This window comes from Brassica oleracea, chromosome C7, assembly GCF_000695525.1.
Source record: "Brassica oleracea var. oleracea cultivar TO1000 chromosome C7, BOL, whole genome shotgun sequence".
NCBI classification, from domain to species: domain Eukaryota; kingdom Viridiplantae; phylum Streptophyta; class Magnoliopsida; order Brassicales; family Brassicaceae; genus Brassica; species Brassica oleracea.
In genome coordinates this window covers 13,281,349-13,291,593 of record NC_027754.1, presented here as the reverse complement: position 1 = coordinate 13,291,593, position 10,245 = coordinate 13,281,349, and the positions used below count along the sequence as shown (strand labels likewise).

The following is a 10,245-nucleotide window of genomic DNA, read 5'->3' as shown; positions in this document are numbered from 1 at the left end:
CTAAAAACGTTCTTCAAGGCAACGAAGTGAGAATAAAAAGAGAAGTTATTATTATCAGAAAAGAAAAAGAGATCTGGCGGAGAAGGAAACCAAAATCTCAAACGAGCAAACTTGGCTCCTTCCTTGGGATCGAAAACCCTAAAAACAAATTGCCTGGATTGGTGAACAGCCTTTCTCGAGATCTCCCCATATATCTACTCCATATTTGCGCCAGGATCTGTCCCCCTGGTACCATCATAACATCGGCAATTTCGAAATTGGCATGTGGTAAGGGGATTCAATTGTATTAAAAAAAACAAGGGATTGGTTACAATGGCATCAGCTCAGGTTAAGCGGAGGCAAGAGGCTGGACGGCGTAAGGTAGATTTAGATCATCCATCCATCCTCCTCTCTTTACTTTGGTAGATTTAGATTATACAAAGCTGAATTAATTTTGTTAATTGATGGATTCTCAGCTTGAGGAGTTCCGAAAGCAAAAAGCAGAACGAGAGAAAAAGAATAATACCGCACAACCTGTTGATAACACCGTCGCAGATTCAGATGGAGAAGTTGTTGTTGCATCTATCTCTAACGGACCTCTCAGCCAATCTGCTGAAACCTCCTCCTTCAACCAAACCCAATCCAAATCCAAATCCAAATCCTACGATGGAAGCAGCAAAGAGAGAAGCAAGAGAGATGAGTCAGTTGGCACATCTAGTAGCTTAGAGTTGAGAGGTTCCTCTAATGACTTTACGGTGAACAATAGAGAGAAGCAATCCAGTGGAGATTTCAATCGTGCCTCTACTCTAACAGAAAGTGCATCTCCAAGCAGTTTGTTATCAACCTCGACGCAAATGCATGGCAGTGGATTAATCTCATCAAGAAAAGGTACGCGGGGCTCTATCATATGAAATTGAGAAAGCCTTTAAAGGAACAACCTAACTGTTCTGTACTTTTTTTTTGTTGTTGCTAGACTCTCTACAACCTACTACCAGGATGGCAGAGTCTACTCACCAAAGTGGTGAACTTAGAAGAGGAGGTAGCAGCATCTTGCAGAAGCCAACTTTGTCTAACAGTTATTTGTTTAGTTCTCCGGACACATCATCTCGACCTTCTGAATCTTCGGATGATTACGGTGCAACCTCTTACTCTGCTAAAAATGAAGCAACTGTGAAGAGGAATCGTCCATCTTTCCTTGATTCCCTTAATATTTCAAGAGCTTCCGAGACTCAGTATCAACACCCTGAGATTCATGAAACATCAAGTGGTTCCCATTTAACTGTCGGTGATGAGTCAGGACCATCTTCACTCCAGTATATATCAGGAAAGAGCGACAGTAACGGTCCGTCATCTGATTCTCCTTATCCATATGACAATTTCAGGAGTCCTTCGTTTCCTGTTGCCAATGGAGTAATGCCAGGTTTCACTGATTACTCCATCCCAAAGCAAAATGATGATTTTAGTTCTCTGGAACAGGTACTTTTCTTATATTCTTGCCCTTCTTTTCTTTTGTATGTGTATTGTCGATATGCTATTTAACAGTTGGAAAGTTATGTCTGATTAGCTTAAGTGGGAATCGATCTCATGATATACATGAGCAATTTGTCAATGATTTGTGGTTGATGCCTCTTGCTGGTGTTTCAAATTCTTTTCTACATGGTCATGCATTTTACTTCCAGATGCTAGCTTTCGTAGTTGCTCTTTCTGCACCCTTTGACCAATGCTTCTTCTGAATCTCAGATATGGTTTCTTATTTCCGTTTGTAGCATATTGAGGATTTAACGCAAGAAAAGTTTTCACTGCAAAGGGATCTTGATGCTTCACGTGCTTTGGCAGAATCCTTAGCATCTGAAAATTCTTCGATGACAGACACTTATAACCAGCAGGTACTTATGCCATTCTAGTTGGGTAGTGTCCAGCATACGTAGAAAACAATCTTGACCATTTATAGTAGTTGGCTAATTATTTGCACATACTCATCCTTCATTGTTCGCCAGAATTTTCTGTCATCTGGTTTTCGGATCCATGGGAGATGCAAATATGAGAATATGAGTCTCTTTCTTAAATTGGCATGCTCTTAAATCATTTTTAGACTATGTTGTGAAAAGAACACGATTTAGACTATTGAATCATTGCTACATTCACCAGTAAGACAGAGATATTGTTAAACCAAAGAATTTGGAGAAGGTTTTTCAGGATGTCTACGTAATTGGCGTTTACTGGGCTTATCTACTGTTGAGAGTGAACAGTGTCTTATTTTGTTTACTATAAGACATGTTTCGACTGACATTTTGTTAAAGCCTCAAACCTCCCAATGATTCATGTAATAATTGTTCTCGTTTCTGTCTTATCCAGCGAAGTATTGTCAACCAACTAAAAGATGATATGGAGAAGCTAAATCAACAGATTCAAGCACAAATGGTTAGTATCCTGTTAGTTACCCATACTCAACAAATCCCAGTTGTATATGCCCTAGCAATATAGTAAAGCATGATATTATACGCTGTAGATATTGTCTAAGATTAAGCAGGATGTTTACATGTAGGCATTCCAGTTATCAGATTGCTTGATGGTTACGTATGTGACTCAAAATTTGAGTTTTCTGAGTATGATTCTGGAAATCTGGATGAGTATCTGTATGCCATGATCATTCATTGGCTGGAGCTATTTAGGGTTTAGGGTTTAGAGTTTAGGGTTTAGAGTGTAGGGTTTAGGGTTTAAATTTTAGGGTTTAGGGTTTAGAGTTTAGGGTTTAGAGTGTAGGGTTTAGGGTTTAAATTTTAGGGTTTAGGGTTTAGAGTTTAGGGTTTAGAGTGTAGGGTTTAGGGTTTAAATTTTAGGGTTTAGGGTTTAGAGTTTAGGGTTTAGAGTGTAGGGTTTAGGGTTTAAATTTTAGGGTTTAGGGTTTAGAGTTTAGGGTTTAGAGTGTAGGGTTTAGGGTTTAAATTTTAGGGTTTAGGGTTTAGAGTTTAGGGTTTAGAGTGTAGGGTTTAGGGTTTAAATTTTAGGGTTTAGGGTTTAGAGTTTAGGGTTTAGAGTGTAGGGTTTAGGGTTTAAATTTTAGGGTTTAGGGTTTAGAGTTTAGGGTTTAGAGTGTAGGGTTTAGGGTTTAAATTTTAGGGTTTAGGGTTTAGAGTTTAGGGTTTAGGGTTTAGAGTTGAGAAATGAGGTTTTGGGGATAAGATTTCAAATTTTAAAAAATAAAAAAATTAAAATTTTCAAAGGATAAACTTAGAAATGTGCTATTTTTGTCATTTTAGTTTTTGAGTGCTATTTTTGTGATATAAACTTAGAAAGGTGCTATTTTGAAGATTTGCCCTACTTTTATTTTATAAATAAATATAAGTATCGTGAACATTATTAGCTGTAATTAATTAGATCGCAAACGAATTTTAACTACCTTTTAATTTGTGTAAAAAATGACACTCTTAAAGATTTTATAACTTGTCTAATGTGGCCTATAAAATAATTTCTAAAATTCTTGCAGAAAGACTTTAGCCTTGGTTAGATAGAATAATCTCAGAAAATTGATCAGCTTTTATTCCAGAAAGGCTTATAACAGATAATGTGCTTATAGCTTATGAACTTATGCATTCTCTGCATACTAAAAATCTTAAATCAAAGTTCATGGCTCTCAAGCTTGACATTTTTAAAGTTTTTTTGTAAAGTTGAATGGAATTTTATAGATAAGGTGATGAGGCAAATGGGTTTCACTGATCTATGGTGCAGATGGATATATAAATGTAGATGGATATATAAATGTATGTTGACAGTCTCTTATTCTGTTTCGGAGAACCTACTAAAACTATTTATCCTCAGAGAGGATTTAGACAGGGAGATCCGATCTCTCCATACTTATACATCATCTGTACTAAAGGGCTATCACAGCTAAAAATAATGCAATTCATCAGCAGAAATTCCATGGATATAAAACATCGCGAGGAGGTCCAGCTATATCCCATTTACTTTTTGCTGATGATTCTCTACTTTTTTTTAGAGCAGATCTGGAAGAATGTAAGACCTTAAAGGAGATCCTAACCATCTACCAAAAAGTGTCTGGCCAAGAGGTAAACTACACTAAATCTACGGTGGCTTTCTCAAAAGGTATTCATTTCACTGAACAGCAAATCCTAAAAGAAATGATAGGTGTGGATAGAGTAGGTCGATTTGGAAGATACTTAGGTTTGCCTGAGAGGATAGGTGAAAACGTAAGGATACCTTTGAGTTTATAAAGCAGAGAATTATGAACAAAATAGATAGCTGGTACAATAGATTTCTTTCTCAGGCTGGAAAAGAGGTTCTACTCAAGGTTGTCATTTCTGTCCTTCCTACATATGCCATGTCTTGTTTTATGCTACCAAAATGGCCTATTTAACCAAATCACTTCTTACATGCGTAATTTTTGGTGGTCATCATTTAAAGATAGACATAAAATCCCTTGGGTCAGTTGGAATAAAATCACTTCTTCAAAGGAGGAAGGCAAAATAGGTATAAGAAATATGGAGGATTTTAATATTGCTCTCTTAGCTTAGCAGGGTTGGAGACTGATTAGATTTCCCAGTTCATTGATGTCTCGTGTGTTTAAAGCTAAATATTACATGCATTCAGATTTTCTTGAAGCTAAAAGCTACTCAACTTCAAGCTATGCCTGGTGCAGTATACTACAAGCTCAGCATCTACTGAAAAAAGGACTGAAATAGACTGTGGAAAATGGAAAAACTATTAGGGTCTGGAAGGACAATTGGATTCGATCAAAACAGTCTGTACCAGCACAGGGAGCAGGAGCAGGAGCAGTAAGCCATCCTCATATTAAGGTGAGCGATCTTTTCATTATTGGAACCCGTGAGTAGAACAGGAGGTTGATAGAAAGTCTTTTTGAATCCGTCGGATGCCCAATATGTCCTTAACATTAGACCAAGTGTAATGCATGATATATCAGATGTGCGTATCTGGAGCTACAATCGAAATGGAGAGTACAGTGTTAAAACAAAATATCATCTCCAAAGGCAAATCTCAATGCAAGAAACCAACAGCAACAAGGACAGAGTGGAATCTCATAAGAAGTGAAGAAGTGTTGTTCGGCATTGTTGAAACTCAATCTGCCTCCCAAGCTCAAGACATTTTGGTGGAGAGTATCACATAACAGCTTTGCACAATTAACCTAAATAAAAGAAGTGTACAGATAGATGATACTTGTCAAAACTGTGGGGAAGATGCTGAAACATTAAATCATATGATGTTTCACTACAAAATATCAAAGGAGATTTGGTCTTTGGCTCCCACATCTTATAGGGTTCAAGACGGAATTTCAATTTTTCTGCTCCATAACATCAACGCTCTGATATTTGCTACAAAGTAAGAAGATTCTGAGCTCTTGAACTTCGGCGAATTTGGAAAATGAGAAACAACATACATTTCCAACAAAAAAGAGAGCATATACTTCAGGTGGTGCATGGAGCGATCCGAGATCACCAGCATTGGATGCAAGCAGTCGAATATGATGAACATGAAGTTCAGAGATGCCGGTCTTCAGATAGGCAAATAATGGATATTGCAGACCTACTGCCAAACTCTGCTCACTACTATTGTTTAGTAGATGCATCATGGAAGAAGGATAATGAGGAAGGAGGAATTGGATGGTCCTTACACAGCAAATAAGACATTTAAAAACTCCATGGATCTTCCTCAATTGCGCCTACAAATTCTTCCTCGGAAGCAGAGGCGGTGGCTCAGTCAAACAGTTGAAAGCATTGCAATATCATAATGTGGCTTTCATCACTGATTGCAAAAAGCTTACTGATGAGTTATATCAGTTGTCTACTGAAAAAACCATCACAAGTGCTTGTCACACGGAGGTTTCCTCTATGCTGCGAGACATTCACTTTCTATCAAGATCGTGTAACTATAGTTTCCACTTTGCTAATAGGACTTTCCTAGAAAATGTTGATGTTTTAGCCAAGCAAGCTAGACTTTATAAGCAAAACTATGTAATCACTTGGTTCTCTTAGTAATATATTATGTTGACCAAAAAAAAAACATTAGTTAGATTTGACCCCAAAAAAAAGTACATGAGTTAGTCTTTTTTTTTTCAAATGTAATTTGATACTATTACTCTAAAATGTCGTTTCAAAATAAATGATGCTTAAAGAAAGTTTTTATATTTCAAAATAAATGATATTTTTTATATTTCAATGTAATTTTTAATTTTATTAAAAATTGTGTAACCAATAATATTTTGTTATATATTTTGTAATTGGTCAAAAAATTTAAAATTTATATTTAGTCTTACTTTTTAAATAAAAGACAAGTTTCTTAATAATTGTGTATTATCTTAAAACTTCAACTATTTTAGAATGTAAAGATTTGACCCCAAAAAATAGAATTAGTTTTTTTTTTTTTCAAATGTAATTTGGTACTACTAAAAGAGGCCCTTCTCTCTCTTGTTTAGAGAGAGATGCTTTCTCTCTTCGTCCCCTCTTATTATGGGTCTTTCTATGTAAATTAGTTTGTTTCGATCAATATGATCGATCTTTTGTTTCGCTAGTCGGATTATACATCCGTAAAGCGATTTTTGGTAGTGATTTCAATCTAGCCTGGCTTGTTCCTCATAGCTCTTTGTTTTCTCCGGATTGGATTGAACAATAATAGCTCTGATTCTTCTAATCAGAGTCTATGTTGCCCTCTTTCTTTTTAAATTTCTTACCTATTCTGATCGAGTCCGACGATTCCTTCCTGTTGTTGGCTATCCTTGATTGTTGGTCAGATTGGAGTCAATCATTTCTTCCATTAAGGATTTACGCAAAGTATCCTCGATGAATAGTTGAATTAAAATTTTCCAGATAGCTCGGCCGATTGTGTGCAGGTTCAGTAGAGATGGAACTTTCCTTGTGAAAGTGTTCGAACAAAGGATATGCTCTTAATCTTCACAAGTCTTTGTTGTGCTATCATCTCCGATGATTTGGTTTGGAACTCCGATAGATTCAGCAGCTGTTAGAGAAAGAAGACTGCAAGAGAATTGGTACAAAAGGCTTTTCTCTCCTGCGGTGGAGAATGACAGAGATCGGAGGAGTAACCGCAGAAGACCCTGGTAGTGCAGTCTGACGGTGGCCGGAGGTTGAATTTTCGCATGAAGGACGCATGGAGTTGAGCGTACAGAATTGAAATCCCTTGGAACAAACATGTGGCAATCTTCTCTTTTGGAGGTACTGTATTTAAATTTTTTGTTTTATTGGGCCTCTTTTGTAAAACTGATATCTCTTGTAAGATCTATTGGACCAAAGTTTAAAGATTTAATAAAATCCAGAAGTTGAGAAAGAAAAAAAAAATTGGTACTACCACTCTGAAATGCTGAGTCGCAGTCTTGATTAGATTGTTACTAATACCTAATCGAAGAAATCAAAGAGGGAGGGGGAGGCCGCGCAAACGAAAAATGGATCTTCCAGAGATAGCACTGGTCAACGTCTTGTCGCGATTTCCATTGAAGAGCATCGCGAGATTTAGAACAGTGAGCAAAGAATGGAGATCGCTCATCGACTCCGACTTCTTCAGAGATCACTACATCTCCTTCAAATCATCTTCCTCCCTCTCCTGGTCTATCATCCAAACCAATCCCCACAAACTCTCACTCGAGATCGTTGGCCACCATGGATGCAACACATGGGGCCTCGATCGTTCTCCTGGTTCTTTCTTGCGTTTCTTCGCCAAGACCACAATCAGAAAACTCTTGGTCTTATCTTGTACCGATGGTTTGGTCTCGATCTGCGCAGAAGCTAGCGATGGTTCTCCTTTGTATTACATCGGAAACCCTTTGATGGAGGATTGGTTTCAACTCCCTCTCCCTCCGTTTCTCTCCTCGCAGGATCTTGATAGTTTGCGTAAGAACAAACGTTTCAGTGACACTGGTTTCGTTACGAAGATGCAGAGCGGGGTTGTTGTGAGTTACAAGGTTGTCTGGATGTTGTCTCACGGTAGATTATCTGATAAACTCGACTTTATGATTTACTCATCTGAAACAGGGACGTGGAGGAAACACCACGTGTCTTGTCCACACTCCACCGTCTGGGAAAGACAAGACAAGTCCATTGCTTTGAACGGGAGGCTTCACTGGCTTTCAGAGGATACTCCTACTTTCGACGCAAGTTCTATTGTAGCTTACGATTTCTATGGAGGTACTGGTAGTGATGATGATGAGTGTCGTATCATACATTTTCCCGGTAGCCAGATAGATGAAGTCACTGGAGATAATTTATTTCAACGAGTCTACAGGAGAAGCTTCACAGCTTCAGAAGGATCCATTGTTTATTTCAATGAGTTCCATGTGAATGAAACATGGACGTTACGGGTTTGGAAGCTGGTCAAGTACGAAGATTGTCCTGAGGCTTGGCAACTCTCTTGGGATCTCAAGTTGAGGTCTTTGATTGAATCTGGTACCTGTTATTTCCCGGTGGTGATGCATCCTTTGAACTCCGACATTATCTACTTGTGGAACAGGACCGCGAAAGGTTTGGTCTTGTTTAACTTGCGCAAACGTGTGTTTAGTGTTCGTAAAGAAGCTGAAGAAGACGGCAAGTGTATGGATGGTTGCAGCTTGAGTTTTAACTGGTGCAGCGAGTATATGGACAGCATCCGTAAATACAATCTCCCAGAGTATCAAGGTGGTCCTAACAGTCTCTTCTTTTCTCAGTATGTTCTCCCCCGTTGGTTGCACCGTCTCCCTCGCCCTCGATCTACTTAGTTTGTACTCTGTTTTCACCTTGAACCATCCCTGATATCTAATCTGATAAGTGCAGAACATACAAGGGGGTAAATGATCAATGACTCCTTACTAGATAAGAGCAAGTTACTATAGTTAGCATAAAGTAAGCATGGTTTAGTTACTCTATCTTTCATGCTTTATCTATATATTAGATTGGGGATTGGAGAGAGGAGGTATCGAGTGTTTAAGTGAAGAATGAGATGACAAAAGAGTGATGCTGGGATGATAATAGCGAGAGAGATAGTGATCAGTGTCTTTGTAATCAGTCTTTCAATTCAATAAGATTCTGTTTCACCTTTGATTATCAACTTTGCTTACTTTTGAGATCCAAATCGCAACATAATCTAATGTACAAGGCATTGAATTCCAATTAGGTATCAGAACCATTCTGAGCATTAAACCAACCCATCATACACCAGTGTTGCCGTTTCCATTCCACTACAAATCACACTCCCTTCAGAGAATATATTGCAGATTCTCCTGGAACTTGATTATGTCTCTGAAAAATGCTTTCAGTTGCAAAGCAGTCACATTCTCAGGTTGTACAAGAGATAACACTGATTACATTTGACTATTAACTATTCCCAAGGACAAGCAAAGCATAAGCCATGTTTGAAGGGAGTTATTGCTTCTTCTCCTTTTTTTTTCGAAGAATTCATTTTCTTGTTTTTATCCATGAACTTTATAATCGTTGATCCACGAATTTACAAAAAAAAGTTCCCCTATGATTCTGAAATATTATACTTTTGAACCATTTAAACTCTTCAGCAAATATTTTTACGTACTAGGAAATTCTGAGTTGTTTAAAAAAAAAAAAGAGAGGAAATTCTAAGTTCGAATAAAACTATTAATGAAAAGAAAATCAAAATTTGAGTAAAGGTTTAGTTTAGCTTTAGATGTTACTTTGTAAGTAATCTATATTATAATAGTTGAGTTTTTACTCACTGCTCAACGCGTCACGTCAGCGTTTTGTGGACTCTACTTTTAAAAAGTGTGAAAAAGTGACAAACTCATGGCTCAAATCCGGGTTATTGAAATATAAACACCAACATTTATACCACTAAGATAAATAATACTTTGTACGTTGATAGCCCAACCTAATATATATTTATGAAGGTCGTAAGCTCTTGCTTCTTCGGCTTCATCTGAGGGTCGGGCCTACAGGTGTGTTATGGATTTCATTTTTAAATGGGATTCATCACGTTATATGAAAAAGCTCAAGTTTGCAACAGTTATAATTTTTCCATATTGTAAAATGTTGTCGTTTAACATGAGTTTTAGTTCTTTTCATTATTGTCTCAAACAAGTCTGAGTTACATAGTTGCGCCGTGTGTCTGTTCGTAATCTATTTTTTCACCGGTAAACTATTCATGTCCACATCTTAAATCGATTGATCATAAATGTTTCTGATTTGTAGCCCCTATGTAAACCATATATATATATATGATTCTCATCTTTGATGAACCCAATATGCGTCTCCACAAAACTTATTGATTCCTCTTAAATTTAAC

The 10,245-nt window shown here is 37.4% G+C and overlaps 2 protein-coding genes across 2 annotated transcripts; both read left to right on the top strand.

The window, feature by feature from the left end:
• LOC106301879 (CDKN2A-interacting protein) lies at positions 1 to 2,575 on the top strand. Its single transcript, XM_013738363.1, has 5 exons — positions 1 to 360; positions 456 to 867; positions 953 to 1,455; positions 1,746 to 1,865; positions 2,335 to 2,575. The coding sequence occupies exons 1-5, from the start codon at positions 313 to 315 to the stop codon at positions 2,461 to 2,463; spliced, it is 1,212 nt and encodes a 403-aa protein (XP_013593817.1). The 5' UTR covers positions 1 to 312; the 3' UTR covers positions 2,464 to 2,575.
• Positions 2,576 to 6,392: 3,817 nt separating this feature from the next.
• LOC106301226 (putative F-box protein At3g23950) lies at positions 6,393 to 9,030 on the top strand. Its single transcript, XM_013737576.1, has one exon. It carries the CDS (start codon positions 7,409 to 7,411, stop codon positions 8,711 to 8,713), a length of 1,305 nt encoding a protein of 434 aa, XP_013593030.1. The 5' UTR covers positions 6,393 to 7,408; the 3' UTR covers positions 8,714 to 9,030.
• The last annotated feature ends 1,215 nt before the right edge of the window (positions 9,031 to 10,245 follow it).